Below are 16,615 nucleotides of genomic sequence, written 5' to 3'. Positions count from 1 at the left end.
GCGATTGGCTGACTGGGCAGTGATCACCTCTCATATGAGGAGGTGCACACATACACACACATATATATTTATATATATATATATATATATATATATATATATATATATATATATATATATATATATATATATATATATATATATATATATATATATTGGCGAGATATTAGAAGAGTCAGGAGGAGAAAGAAAGAGGAGAGTAAGTGAGTGCGACTGAGGTGATTGATTTGATGTTGCCCTCCGTGGCACCATTCAGCCGAGACATAAGCGCCAATAAAGCCCGTCTGCCGACCCTCTCCAATAAAGGCGCACACTCATCCCTCTTTTCCTTCCTTCTGTGCCCCCTCTCTTCCCCCCGTTGGTGCTCCCTTAAGTCAGCCTCTCAGCTGCTTCCCCTCGCTCACATCGAACCATTGTAACAGCACATTGGGCAAGTTATATGGGTCAAAGAAAGCGCTCACAAATGTCACACACATTCAAGTAATTCATATTCCAGGGAGATGAGTAGACATGGCCCGGGTCTATTAAGGAAGGGAAGCGAATACGGGGCTGCTTCTAAAGACAAAATAAAACGACAGGGAAACCAATCAAAATGTCTGCGGGTATGATCTCTTGAAATTAAAGAGACAAAGAAAACAAAAAAGGAATGAGACAAAAAGGGCACAATTATGATGAGACATGACTAATAAAGCCAACTAGATTACAATCTATTCAACCTTCAGCATATTCAGAGAAAGAGAGAACGTCATTAAAAAAAAAAATGGGGGGGAAAGATCCAAAAGCGTCGTTTTCTTTAAAGTGCTCTTTGATTTTAATCTACCACCAGTCCTTTTGATTGCGTCCCCCTGAAAGGCACTGAAGGGAAGATCATGTGGTGGGCTCCTTAATTTCTGAAATGCTTCCCAGCGCTGCCGCTAAAGGAGAGCGGCAGTGGTGTTTATAGGGAACAACAAATGATCAGACAATCTGGTGATTGACTTTAAACATTGTGCGCCGCACATCGACAGGGCAACCCGCCGCCAAGCTACGGCATATTGTTCAAATTAGACTCAAGCCTTTTTGTCTAGCGCGTTGGTGGAATGACAGAATAACACGGCCGTGATTAGTGAGCAGAAGCAGACAGAGACGCAGCGCTCATTGGAAATGAAGTCATATTTTCAAGTAATGTTCTCAGAGGGTCACATGCAGACAATAATGATGTGACTTTCAATAAGAGGCCTCTTGAGATGATGTCAGACAAAAATGAGATGCGTTTCATGCAAACATGCTGAACTAAAAGAAAGACAATGGGTATTAGATGGGAAGAAACAGTTACACATTCAGACACAAAACTCCCTTTGGGGTTTGTACAGTGAATGTGGAGAGAGAATGCAGATCGCTTAGCTGAACACACACATGCAAACGGGTCAAATGCAGCTCAGAGCAAAAAGACAACAATGTGGGCGATGGTGCAGTGAGATAGAAAAAAAAAACATTAGATTAGTAGCTGGATGATGATGAAATGCTCGTACCAGAATAAGTGGCTTTAAAAAATGAATATCAGTGGCTGACTGGCTGGATGCTTATTTGGTACCTTATGAATTGCATTGACATTTAAAGCTCACTTATGGAGCTATCACAAATATTCAGCATAATGTCTTGTTTTGCATTGCACATTTATAAACATGTTTAAACTCACTGACCACCTATAAAATCTCATCACAACCAACATTACAACTAGTGTTTTATGATTAGTACATTAGTATTAGTTAGTATTAATTAGCGTTGTTCTGATACCGTTTTTTTCCCGACACAGATTCCGATATCAGTTTTTTTTTCTCAACATGAAAAAGCATTATGTTTTATACATTAAAAAAAGGTGGGGAAATTGAGGGTACACTTTTCCAAACAAAAAATACACTATTTTAAAAATATGGGGGAAAAAAATTGTAAATATGCAAAACCTTGCGTGCTGAAACGCAAATATGCTGGGGTCCACTTCGTTTAGATATACATCTTATTTTATTTTGAAATCTATGATTGGTGACTATTGCAGGGTCCAGTCCATTTTAAACTGCTAATTAACATACCAAATGTGGTACTGAAGCTTAAAAATCACAGGTGTCAAACTCAAGGCCGGGGGACCAGATACGGACCGCAACATCATTTTACGTGGCCCACGAAGACAAATGATGTGAATCAACTTCTTGTTTCTTGGCTAATTTTCTTCACTTTTAACAACACTGCGATATGAGATATTGCAAGCATTTTTTTTTTTTAAACCAATCCCTCCTTTAAAATAAACAGAAAAATAGTGTTGTGTATGTGCACCTTAATTGGTGGCTGGTGGGTGTAGAAAAACATACTTCGATTTACAAGGTGTTGCAAAAGCAAGTGATAATTATTATTTTTTGCCTCCCTGGTGTTGCTGGGCAACAAGTTTAGATGCTGCCCAAGTGAAGCCACTTGCTTCAAAAAGTCAATTTTTATGGATCAAACAGACAATACATAATGTGTTGATGGGCTTTAAAGCGGCTGGTAGATGGATTCCGGGATAGAGCAAGGACAGCTTTTCTCACGTTCTCTATAAAAGTAAAAGCTGGGCGCTGGTTCTTGCATTTTGCACTTCAAATGTCTCCGATTTGTTATCTCACATTGTAGAAGCTAGTAAAAACTAACATATTGATGTCTCTTATCTTTATGCACATGAGTGTGCAACATCAGCAGGACCAAATGAACACTTACTTGATGTTGTCCAGACATCCGGAATCCGGTTTGAGGATGGCTGTATGGTGGAACATCTTATAGAGAGCAATGCCGAGGAAGATTACATTGAGCTGAAACAGACAGACGGATACTCGTTACTTCTTTTTCCCCCCGACTCAAACGCACAATTCATTCTCAAGCAGGCAGGACACGGGACAACAGTTAACAAATGTGGTCACTACAATTCACTTCATGTCGTGAAAGCAAAGAATATCCTGTAGTCATTATATCCATTCAGGATCACTGTTGGAGGACACATCCAAGTATCACAGTTTGCCGTTGGTGTTTTAATAAAGACGTTTTGTGCTGCATCTCTGAGGCTGTCTGGTTAGCAGTGGGTGTAAAGTCTGCACACTACACTGCCCCCTCTCATAATCTTGGTCAGATCAGCGATGGAAGGCAGCTACAGCAGGCTGACTTTCAGACAAGCACAGAGCCCAGCAGTGTGCATTCTGGCATTCATTTAATTGGGAACATGTCCCACTGCTACCATTGCGGTTGTGTGTGGATTGTGTATTTTATCTGTGTCTGACAAAAAGCTCCAACTCCACTTCCAGCTCTGTGTACAAGTCAAAGTAACACATGAGCGCGTCCTCTTAGAAATAGATTATGAAGGTACACTAATATCCACCGGTTCCTCTTGTTGCATTGGACTTTGCTGGCACTTTATGAAAGAAACTGAAGGAGTCTTCAAATGTTTGTGGTTTGCGAGCGCTTGTACAATAAATGGTAGAACTGCGTGCACCTCAAGATAAAAAAAGATTGATAAAGCTTCTTCAGTGAAGTGTACAATTACCGGAACCGGTGGAGACACATTACTACCATAAATCTACTGTCAACAGCTTATCCTGTTGAGGGCCGCGGGGGACCTGAAGGTCATCACAGACGACCGTGGTCAAAAAGGAAGGCGAGCCACCTTATTCCTGAGGGCTCTGATGGAGAAACAATTATGGGCGCAACGTCCTATGTGATACCGGAAGTAGCAGGGACACATTTGTTGCAGCGGCTTTCGTTTCCCAAAGCGTTTTTTTTATTTCCTTTAGTAAGCCAGCATTTAAAAATGTCTTGTATAGCTTGGGAACTTGTTTTTCTATCAAACCCGTGGCTATAAGAGCAACGTTTTGAACGTGCACCCTGGACGAAGAGTGAACTATGGGGGGGGCACAACATTCCAGTATTAGTTTGGCAACAATATATGATTTTTAGGGATGGGTGACTAACGATAGCAGATTTTAGTTATCAGTGCTTTTCTTAAAGGTATAGTACTCGTGACGGCGTCCGATACTGGCCGTTTCAAGAGACTTCACACACATTGCCTTCAGTGCAACTCACACTGGTGTCTGAAAGGTGCGAATGTTTGGTGATGGTTGGAAGGGCCGTAGGCGCACACTGGCAGCCACGCTTCCGTCAGCCTGCCCAAGGGCAGCTGTGGATACTTAAGTAGCTTACTGCCACTAGAGTAAGAATGTGTGAGCACGCAAATAATGTATCGAAGCGCGAAGCGTGAAGCGTCTTTGAGTGTAAAAAAAAAAAGCGCTATATAAATCTGATCAATTATTGCGGGAATGCTCGTCACTTTTTTGCCGAGAAACAACTCCCATATAATACTTGCGATTTACACCGTTCAAATTTCAACTTGCTTCAAAAATTCACGCCTTCATACATATCGTCTGATTTTACATTACTTACAGTATTCACACAATTTACGTTAAATATCAACTTCTCCCCATTCATTTTCAATAGGGCTGACATTGAACTATGTTCCACGAACTGCAGCAACGGCCAAATGGCACTGGTTTGAGTAATTGCCTGCCACACTGGACGACCTGGGTTCAAACCCCGCTAGGACAACTCTTTAGTACAAATGCAATACTGAATACTAATCATTGTCAAATTATTTCACATCCATTACTTTTGATGTCATTTGTCATTATTAAGTTTCTACTCCATTCTATATTCAAAATTCAAATTCAAGGCAAGCTTTCAGTATATACTGACGTATTCACTACAATTATATACAATGTCACAGATTCTTCTACGGCAGCAATGGCACAGTGGTTTGAGCAAAGACGTTGGTTCAAACCCTTCTCGGACAACTCTTCAGCGAGTGCAGTGGAGCTTTGACTGGTGAACAGGAGGTGATGGTTCAAATCCCGCCTTTGACCGATTGGAGTTCTTTCAACTACAATCAATACTTTGTAATTTTCATATCATTTATCTTCCAATTTACTTCATAAGCATTCAACTTAGCATTCAGCTATTAGCATTCAGCTTTCAACATTCCCACACAATTTCTGCAGAAATTGCACTTAGTCTAGTTATTATTATTATTACGATCAGCAACTATAAATTAGAAAAATTGAAAATTGCTTTAATTTAATGCAATTTTAAGGAAAATTTTTATATTGGGATATACTGTATAGTTTTTTTTTTTTTATTATCTGTCATTGTTTTGTTTTGTTTTGGGGGGGGTTATGTATCAAAAGTACTAGAGGTATTGGTACTTGGTATTGGTATCAAGAGCTGAGTACTTGAACTGGTATCGGTCTGCAAAAATGTGGTACTGAAAATCCTTAACAAATTGTGTTATCTTTTGAAGGGTTCAGGCGCCAAATGAACATTTTGCCGTGGAGGCTCCAAATGTTAGGCCAAATGTTAACTCACTTAACACTTGTGATGTGATGTCAACATATGCAAATGATCAGCTTTGTTTTTCTTATTTGTATTTTGTTTGGATTCTCTTTGTCTTGTGACTGACTAATAGATTTACGCATGGACAAAAAAAAGAAGAAGTTATAAGGCTAAACTGAAGGAGGGCTCATTTGCGAGGGGGTTTGCCGGTGAATGCCCCCCCATTATGTCGGCATGCAAATGACAGTTTACAGTCATCTTTTTTTTTTAAACTAAAATTTCAGCGTTAATCCACATGTAAGGAGATTTTAAATTGATACATTTTCACACCAAGGGGGAGATTTGGCAACACTTCCACCTAAGTTGCACAAAGAATACGCCGGCCAAGCCAAGTGTTCTGAGAGCGAACATGCATGTGTGTGCACGTGTGTATCTCACCATTATGATGAGTGTAGCAGGGCCTATAAAGCTCCAGATAAAGTATGTATCCAGTCGCAGCCAGCACCTAAAGAGAGAGGAAAGATGCAGGGGGATTAAAACATGTCTCAGAGGGATGCTGGCTGGCAAAGATTTACTAGCAGATGACAGCTTATGCATCACACACGTACACACGCGCGCGGTCTTGAGGGAAGGGGAACAAGTTATTTACATGACTTTCAAATGCATCACGATAGAGGTGTAGGACAAAAGGAAATGGGAGAAATAGAGGAATGATGGAGCGAAAGAGAGGAAGCACATGGCTCAAACATATACATCAGAACACTGAAGGTGAGATGGCGAGAGATGATCACCTGTCATAAATACACCTTTACTCCCCCCCCAAGGGCACATGGTGGGGTGACGAAACATATAACATGACGTATCCATGTGAATAAGACAGGAAGACTCTGGGGTTGAGAGTAGTATGGAGAACGCAGGGGCATACATGCGCGCACACATACACGCTTTGCATAGTTACACAAAAACGAATTTCCATAAAACTTCAAGGTACCAAAGAAAAACTCATTCAGTTCTGGTGAGCCAGATCAGTAGTTCTCAAACTAAAGTCACTGCATGTATGCATATATTGCTACACCTAAGCTTTCCTTATTTGCCGCATGCAAAGGATGAAAAAGTGCATCTTCCACTAGGGGGGTTACACCTCCACGCATAAAAAGTTTCACAGGAGCAAAATGGCCGACTGATTCACGGCCAGCTGCTTTTGAATTATTAATCTTTCAATTTCCACCACATTAGAGCGCTCCTCCATTACGGGGGCCCCGCACTGTGCCACTGTATCTTCCGCCATGGCCTCCTGCGTCAAGTCACTGCTCCCCACCTTCATTATGAGACATGAGCGAGTTTTGGGGCGCAATAGGGGGCGTTGTATCATATTTTTGTTCAAAAAGACAAGAAGTGGTGCCATTTGCAAGGCGGTGGTTGATAAATGAGTCGCATAAGTCATGTTTTGCTTCTGCAAATGGTACCATTACCATTAGCTGGATTTAACATCTAATCAATCATGGAGGGACACCGGTTGTTTAGGTGAAACATTACAATAACTGGCCACAACGCTCGGCATGCATACACATTGTAACAAATCACAAAAGTATTTTGTGAACAATGTGATAAATTTGGGGTGTCAAACGGTTAAACTTTTTTAATTGTAATTGACTGACTTCAATAGTTAATTCACTATTAATCGCAAATTTTATATTTGTTCTAAATGTATAATAAATGTACAATACAATTTTTTTGTAAGTTTTCATACTCTTGTTAACATAAAAGTGGATTTTTTTTAAACTAATAGAAATAAGGCTTATTTTTATAATAATTCATAAAACTGAGTTACAAATAAATAGGTGTAATGCACTGTAAAAAGTATGATATTGATTTGAGTTGAGTTTATTTTCTGCCACCAGATGGCAAAATTACATTTTTAGGACGTTGGTGACAGCTCAGTGCATTTTTCTTTTCATATTAAGAGCTATGTAATCTTTAACATGAAGTAACATGTAAAAAGTCTGCACATTTTTTAAATTGTAAAATACAACTTGATCCCAGTCTCCACAAATATATCCATTATTATTAAATTTATTACTGCTAAATTTTGACGTGGACGTGTCTGCTGCGTTGTGAATGGAATTCCCCCAGTACAGGCTTTCCAAGTAAGGTAGTGGTCATTAATCGCGTTAAAAAAAAATTGTGGACTTGAAGGAACTTTAAATTAACTCAAAATTAACACACTAACTTTAACACCCCTAACATATATACATATACATATACATATATATATATATATATATATATATATATATATATATATATATATACATACATATATATATATATATATACATACATATATATATATATATATATATATATATATATATATATATATATATATATATATATATATATATATATATATATATATATATATATATATATATATATTTGTCATGCTTAGGTCCTGTATTTAGATTCTGTATTTGTCACTTGTATTTGGTCATATAGGCCTTTATTCTGCCATATAGAATGGAGCATAGTCCTCTTGTCAATATGTCAAGGTTTGAAATATTGACCATGGTTGTACACTGTAACTGCACACATTTGTAATGGTTCAGTTGTACCTAATGAAATGTCCACTGAATTATATGAAGCACTTTTGTAAGCACTTCAATTAAATGTTTTTTTCCATTTTATTTTCATGAAATAATCTTCAATTGAGATGATAGATGCCGTTTGGTGGTTATTGACACTGTCAAGGAATTTTAACTTGTTGTTATTTTGGGCTCAGGCCAAGTTTAATTTGGAAGATGAATCGGAGTTTTTGATTTGGTTTGATGCTCATGTGAATGAAGGCGATGAATTGATAGCTTCAAATATCATATTATAATTAAAACATGTTTTTGAAACTTGCTGTTTTGTGACAACTCTCTGAAGTCTATTGTAATAATTGTGTCTTTTTTTATTGTGCCACAAACCTAATTGTCTAAAAAGATTTTTGTCAGTTGGACCACAAAAGTACATAGTGTGAACATTCATCTGGAGCCCGGCATGCAAATTCATGTTTTATTGATTATCCAAAGATGAAATATTGAACTAAGTGGCATCGGTGCACCTTCAACATCAGATTCAACCCTTTCCCACTTGCCCAACTTCCACAGAGTGATGCGCACCTCGTGGAAAGCTGAACTTTACAAACCTCTTCAGAGCAGCAGAGCGAAAATGTGAATCATTTAACAGCTTGATAATGTGCTGTCATTGTTCACTGCCTGTATGGAAGCACTTATTTATAAGGCACCCGGGCAAGAGATTTTAAATGTTTAACACGAACGTGTAAAGTTTGAAAAATGCAACATTCATCCACAATCCTTATGTTTCCCAGTGCATCATTATCAAATACGTGCGGTGCATTTTCAAATCACGTCTTCACCAGCCAATCAAAATCAAGTATGTTCAAGTTTGAGTGTTTTTAAGAAAAATTAGCTTTTTTGTTTGTTGCGTAAAATGAAGCCACAACATTAGGTACACCACTACAGTCTGATGATATCCAATAATAGAGCTGAACACACGGACAAACTATCCACATGGTTGGAGGTCTCCAAGTCCCAACTTCCCAGATCTGTGATCTTCCTAGCTTGCTTTAAATAATTCGCCCGTTTGCTTGCAGTTCTTTATACACGAACTTTGCACACCTCAACTTGCCCCCAGAATACAAGCAAATCAGTTTATTTTTCTGCTATGTCAAGGACTATCAGTGTGCTACCAAGGGGCCATAATTAACTCATTCACTCCGAGCTATTTTCACTGACGCAACTCCCTTCGCTTGCGGCTGTTTTACTGGATTTTGACTGATTTTGCAAGACCTACAGAATATTGTGTTCTATTCCTATAAAAACATGGAACCTACCAAAAGAAAGATTAGAGTCTCTTCTTTCATCAGGAAAAAAGTACATTTGTATTTGTTTCCATTTTGCAGCAATTAGCGTAAGAATATAGCTGTGTTTCATCATTATTCACAAACCCGTTGCAAACACTGGGAAGGCTGATCTCTTATACTCTGCTGCCACCTGCTGGCCGTTTTTTGTAATAACTAACTACAATTGCTTTAAGCGACCTCTACAGGTCAGAATCTGCATCAACCCTACAGGCCCCCTTCCCCCCAAAAAAAACAAATACAAAAAAAACAATGTATAGATAAGTTTTAGGGAGTGCAGGACAAAGTATTAGAAACCATATGTATACGTTTTCGGGATTGAATGAGTCGCTTCAATTGGTACCGAATTAACTGGACTATGTTCATGCCCACAACAGCATACAACAAAAATACCAAAACTTGGTCTAAATCTTTGAGGGGAGGTTTAGACCAAGTTTTGGTATTGTAAAACTTACACATACTCAAACTGGCACTATTTGTCATCCTTATAAGAAACTTAAAAGACAAAAACTTTATTGTTTATACTAGGTTAAGTGTTCTAGTTTCATTCCTGAATCTCTCACATCCTGTAATATAGTTACATGGCAACTGTGGATTTCTACAATATGATGTACTGAATTAAGCAACCTTACGTCTATTATTTTATTCATTTATCGATGTAATTTGAATCACGTATAACTGCACAACATCATGGGGCGGTGTGGTCGTCTCACAACCTAGTAGTCGTGGGTTTGATCCCATGCCATTGTGACCACGTCGAAGTATCCTTGAGCAAGATACTGAACCCCCAGTTGCTCCTGATGTTGTGTCATCAGTAGTCGGGGGCCTTGTAAGGTGGAAAAGCGCAATGTAAATGAAGTGGCATTTACCAATTACCATCATACTGGAAGCTCTGATATTTTGTTGTTGTCACTAAATAAGCTCTTAAATGTTATTACGCAGGCTTATGTAACGTTGTAGCCAGTGAGTGCGCGAGCATCTCTGAATAAACTGGTGACCTCATTTCCCAGGCATAGGTCACACATGTTGAAACTTTAATGAGATTGACTCTTGCTTGCACGTGGTGCATGCATACGCTTCGTACGAATGAAGTGTTGGCTGCCTTCTCTCTGTGGCTCAGTCAAGCATGCGTTCGTATGTCGTCACGTACGTCGACGACAGAGCGCGCTCCCTCTCGGGAATAAATCCGCTGCACACAAAGAGGCCAAGCTTTTCTTATTCACACCCTTTCAATATTCTCACATTGTTGTGCTCCTGTAGGCAGTCTCACTTCTCTCTGCCCCTATTCCGCCATCCTGCACCGTTTCTTCCCCATCTCAGCCTCTCTGTAGTGTCACTTCTCAAGCGCTCGCAGAGTCCAGTGCCACAGCCAAAACGACAGCAGGCACACTCCCTCCATCCCATCCTTCCTTCACACCCTATCACCCCTCCCAACCCCCCCGTATCGCTTACACTCGGTCGGTGCCGTAGCTCCTGTAGTCCACTGCGGCGGAGACGGCCACTATGACAGCAGGCACGCCATATCCTGCCAGGTAGAAGTACTTAGTCCGGGAGTGTTCGCTCTCAAACACCTCCACCAGCATGATGTATAGCTGCACCCCTTCCAGGAACATCCAGGTGAAGGCTGCCAAGAAGAAGAAATGAAGCAGGGCAGCAAAGACTGCGCAGGCAATCTGGTGAGGAGAAAAAAGAGGAGAGGATTTAAATAAATAAACACGATCACAGCACTTATATAATATTCAAACTGATGGCTGTACACTTTTTTTTAAGAAAGTTTAAAAAGAAGGCAAAATAACTTTGGCTGTGACTCACATTCCTAAAGCACTCCGCTAGTTTATCATATTCAAATAAGGGGAGGAACTGTGACGGTTTGGAAACTGGGTTGCCAATAGTGGATTTGACATCAGAGTTGAAGGTAGACTAAATAGAAAAAACAGCACACTCGCAATCATCACATTATTCTAATGACAATTACAGACAACGGAATCACTTCACAAGACAACACTAATAGTGGAGCCGTTTCTCAACGTCAACAAGTCCCCAAAGAAGACCGGTGAAAAAGTATAAGTGACAAGCTGGCGCCACAGACGCTGATTTACACTTGATGGCGAGACAAGCGCACCCTTCAAAAGGTCTGTGAGGAAGAGAGGCAAAATTAATTTGGTTGACGCTCAAGAGGAATAGAATGAGTGAAATGGTTTGGATAGTTGAGCAGTAAAAAGACAAGAAAGACCGGAATAGTTTGAGCTAATACATACTAAATAGTTTATGTCGAAATGAAAATGTATGTATGGATTTCCTGATGGAAACAAATTAACATTGAAAGACAAAATTGCTGAAGTTAAAAATTATATTATCATCCATTTTCTACACTATTTATCCTCATTAGGGTCATGGATGAACTGCAGCATCTCAGAATCAGATTTACTGGCCAAGTCTGTAAAGCCACACACGGAATTTGCCTTTTAAAGTTACAAGAAACAGGAACAATGACCAACAGACGGAGATATAACGGGAAGCCTGATGGTTCGCCAATTAACACCCTGAGTTTCTTAGGTGAAAAAAAAGGAAAAATATGAGGAAGAGGGGAGGGAAAAATACTTTGAAGTACAGCAGGCACGCTTGAAGGCAAGTCGAATGATAGCCGACAAGGCGATGAAAACACGGCACACACAGAGCTTTTCCCCCCAGGCTAATTAATGCCCCCCCCCCCCCTCCCTGTCTGTTCAGTGGGGGATTGGGGTACACATTGTATTGTAATGCCGCAACAATTTCCTATGTGTTTACACAAATGGCCTAATAAAGCAATCTTGATCTTGATACAATAGACACAAGTGCTATACTTGACAGTATTTACTCATAACTTCAATGCAGTTGAGGTTCATTGGTTGGAGTAAATAACCTCAAGCAAACATCAATTTTTTTTCCTGTAATTTAACCAAATTCATCAAAAATAGAATTATAGCTGATGTCATAAAAAATCATAAAAAGAAATATAAGTACCCAAAGCTAAGCGTTATATCTCCACCAATATGAGCAAAGCAGTGATGCTGTCCGAAAATGGCGACTTTCTCTTCAACACACTCATGCTCATTTAAGGATTATTCCAATGCAGTGGGCTAAGATAAAATGAATGAATAAAAATCCCATCATGTAACTAATGGAAATATTAATACAGCAAATTCCATACACAGTCCCCACACAAAAGTCAACTATTTAAATGAAACAACTATTACATTCCTAACAAAACTTTTCAAGCAACACAAACCTGCCATGGACATACTGCTCTTGATTTTTCCTCCCCCACACAAAACACAATGTATATAATAGACAAAACGTCCACACTCATTTATTTACTCAACACAGTTAGACATAAGTGTGAACATGATATACTTCTACTAATTACAGTGAATTACAAACAGTACACAATAATTGTAATAATAGGCTGCAAATAACGACATTACCCGTGCTAAGGCATGGTTAAATGTCACTACGGAAAATGATGAATGCATGTATATCACATTGCGGTCGCCAATACATGCTGACAGATGATAAAGATGTAAAATGAGTTAGAGAAGGAGATGATGAGACATTTAAAAAGCCCTCTGAGAGAGAGTGTCTGGCAGATATATACAGTATATATATATAAAGAAATAGAGAGCAGCAAAGATGAGCAGTTGAAAAATGAAAAGAAAAGCATCGAGCCTAAAACAGCATTAACAATTGAGGCAATAGGGCAAGAAGAAAAGAGTAGTGCTTAAGAAAAGAGGCAGAGGGAAGAATGATCTGTGCGATTTGGATCATTGGATCATTTCCATGGCGATCTAAAGAGTCGTTGAATAAAAACGCTCAAAGTGTGACTTTTTATAATGAAAGCGCTTGCAGAGGGAGACAATTACCTAATGTCTGACAGACAATGAGTTTCGGGAGCCGGGGAGTCGCTCATTTCCATTTCTAACGACGGCACGTTTTTGCCTTTACACACACACACAGGTATAAAATAAGGCTGCGCTGCTTATGCAGAGTCATTTGGTTTTCCTGATGGATTTACTGGCTTAACCGGCTACAAGCTAAGTGACGCTGAAGATGTTAATGGGGGTCACGAGTAGCCACCGGTAATTAACGGGAGAGTGGTCTGCGCACGCACGGCAGCTAGCGCCCATAGAAAGACACATGATTCCTTCCACGCCACCACAGAGACGCACACAACTCCAAAAGACAACATCTAAACATGTTCTCTTCTCTGCCATTGACAATTAGAAGCCTTTCCTAATGGACAGCTTGCAAAGCTACTCTGTGGAGGCGATGAAGGATGCTGCCAGACGGTGCGCCAGACAGGCGGTCCGTCAATAAATGTTTCTAAAGCACAAAACTATGTTACCTACACAGAGCTGGAGCAATCAGTTCCACGATTGGGGGATCATGCTTGGATGAATTTGTTGCTTTTGTGCCAGTGACATCTTTTAGTCACAATACAACGTTTGCGCCGCAAAGTTGTTTTCATCAAAGATGACGACGAACATATTTCTTTTTTTTCATGACAGTAACAATGATTATAACATGGCTATACGTGCACGTTTTTGTTGACAAGACGAGAGGGGACGGAAATGTTAGTGGCTCTATTTTCGTGTCCAGTGCGTGGCAGAATACTGCGTGGAGAATGGTTAGACCCGATGTTGGTAATTCCGAAAATGAGCACAGATTGGTGGATCTGTGTGAGGCACAGCTGTGAAGCCAATGGGAGTGGTCACTTATCAACCCTGCTCCTTTCATTCTCTTTAACTCATTCAAACCCAAAAACATATTTTAAAAAAATTAAAATATTTTTCCTACACTCCCAAATATGTGTTTACACGTTTACACGTTTTTATGTTGTTTTTTTTATCCAAGAGCATACAGAAGGCTTTGATGCAGCTTCTGACATGAAGAGGTGGCTTAAAGCAAGAATGGTAGTTATTAAAAAATTTAAACGGCCAGCAGGTGGCAACAGAGTACAAGCGATCAGCCAGGGCCATGTTGCAACAAGCTCTTTTTGTCAGTGTTTTCACCAGGAATAATAATATTGATGCTACATTAGCTATATTCTGATGCTAATTGCTGCAATACGGAAACTGGTACAAATATATATATTTTTTTCCTGATGAAAGAAAATACTCTAATCTTTCTTTTGGTAGGTTGCATGTTTTTATAACATTAAAACACAATATTCTGTGGGCCTTGCAATATCACTCAAAATCCAGTAAAAAAAGCCGGGAGCGATTTCATTTCAGTGAAAATGGCTGGGAGTGAATGAGTTAAATGCGGCGCTAGCATCTCAACATGGTGACATCAGCTGTGCTGCCCAGTGGAATGATTTCAAAAATATAAAACAACAACTAAGAAGGTTTTATGTCTGCTTTTCACATATTTATGAATGAAATACTTTGTAGTTGACCAGCTGTCTACCCTGTGCTGGTGTAAGTCATTTCATCTCGTAACTAAAATAAGTCTAAGAAAACAGCACGTGTCACTTTACTGATAAGGAATCTTTTTTTTTTTGGTGCACTAAATACTGATGTTTTAGTGTTCGCAACGACATAATTGATTAGTGATCATATTCATATAAGGCAGCTGAAATTCAAATTTGGGATTGTTGTAATAAAACTCGGAAAGAGATAACATTGTTATCCTGATGTTTGCCGGGCATTTTTATATTGGGAAAATTAGATTTCATGTTGTCATTGTTAGTTTTTATTTTCAGTTTGCAGCTATGTGACTGACAGCAAATGAAGACCACAAGGGATTTACTTTTGTTTTGCATCTTCATCTGCACAGAGTATGCACTAATTGATCAGCTAATGTAGCAGATTTAGCTCATGAGTCAGCAAGCAGGTTGAAAATGTATTTTGATTTTACTTTCTGCAGTGGTAAGAAGAAACAAAAGATGTATAATTATAATTTGAAAAAGCACAGTAAAATGAATGGGCTTGACATGCCAAATTAACCTGCAATCGTATTTCCAGCTTCAAAATCAGAATGAATGATTGTTTTCAACAAAAAAGTATTGGAATCATGTCAGCATGGTCAATTGAGATTAGCGAAGGGTCTGGCCAGCCTTGGCTATCGCTAATCAACTGAACGCACTGCATCAGTGAGCGTGATGAATATGACCAGGACCATGAAAAGACTCCACTTTACACTGACACAGTGACCGAGAATAAAACTGCTCTAAATGATCTTGTATTATTGGATGCGAACCAAGATTCTCAGGTTTAATATGAATATAAAAAAAGACAAGTGTGCTGCTGTGCAGGCACCATTTACATATTATGTATTTATCCCTTTTACATCCCAAACCTACCGCACTCAATTTACACAATAAAACAGCATTGGCAAAATGTGTCTGGTTAGTGTCTGCATGTTGAATGTGTCTGTATGGAGCAGCTTTTAAAATGTAGGTTGAACTGAAATTCATGTATTAAGATCCTTAGCAGAACCAAATGGATTTTGGGATTAAAAAAAATAAAAAATATATTCATACTAACCTGAGGGTGAATGACTCATAGAAGAAAGTGAAGCAGGACAGAAGTGCATTATTAGAGGCAAAGCAAATACGTGGTCATGTGCACATATGAAATGTACCGTATTTTTCAAACTATAAATCACACTTTTTTGTAATAGTTTGGCTAATCCTGCGACTTATACTCAGGTGTGACTTGTTATATATTAAAATAAGAGCTTGGACTGCCACCCAAAATCCCCATTCCCTAATCATATTGGCTTTCTGTGCATTACTACCGCTTTCTTTCCGCTGGTGGTAATACACCGAAATAATCTGCAAACCGGCAAAACAGTAGAAGAGAAAATGGAAGAAGATATGGAAAAATACGTTTTTGCCGGCAATGCACTAAAAGTGCCAACCGCCCAAAAATAGTAGAAATGGAAGAAGAAGAAGAAAAGAAGATGAAGTAGTCGTCATGGCAAATGTGTAATATGCAGCGATGACGACGATTTACTATTTACAGCAGCAAAAGGTGCAATAACCAACCAGGATTATACTTTGGCTACACTGTGACGCAGGATTGCAGTTAAGGTAAGCCATTTTAAACTTAAAAAACAAACAAAAAAAACGTGTCCGTAGTTCAAAGCAGAATTCGAATGTAACTGGAACCAGCAGCTCATGACGAGCTGTTTCCTTTCCTTCTACTGCTTGACACACTGGGCTGTGACACTCATTTTTGGGGCACTGTGAAAATCCAAACGGCACATTTGAACAATGCTCTCAGTTTGCAAATGGTCAGAGTGAAAGCAGTGCGTGCTCAGAGCACATTTCCG

General features: G+C 39.2%; 1 protein-coding gene across 11 annotated transcripts in view; it reads right to left on the bottom strand.

The window, feature by feature from the left end:
• The window catches only part of adgrl3.1 (adhesion G protein-coupled receptor L3.1), a 175,540-nt gene that overhangs the window by 15,626 nt on the left and 143,299 nt on the right, over window positions 1-16,615 (bottom strand). For all 11 annotated transcript variants that reach the window (XM_086083290.1, XM_086083282.1, XM_086083281.1 and 8 more), the window contains 3 exons: window positions 10,754-10,974; window positions 5,815-5,881; window positions 2,725-2,816 (listed from right to left, as the gene is read on the bottom strand). In XM_086083290.1, the coding sequence (XP_085939416.1) occupies window positions 2,725-2,816; window positions 5,815-5,881; window positions 10,754-10,974 (380 nt within the window). The remainder of the gene's footprint in view (window positions 1-2,724; window positions 2,817-5,814; window positions 5,882-10,753; window positions 10,975-16,615) is intronic.

The sequence above is a fragment of the Leptonotus elevatus genome, chromosome 8 (genome assembly GCF_054856555.1).
Source record: "Leptonotus elevatus isolate MCC_2025b chromosome 8, RoL_Lele_1.0, whole genome shotgun sequence".
Taxonomy (NCBI): Eukaryota; Metazoa; Chordata; class Actinopteri; order Syngnathiformes; family Syngnathidae; genus Leptonotus; species Leptonotus elevatus.
This window is presented reverse-complemented; position numbering and strand designations above follow the sequence as displayed.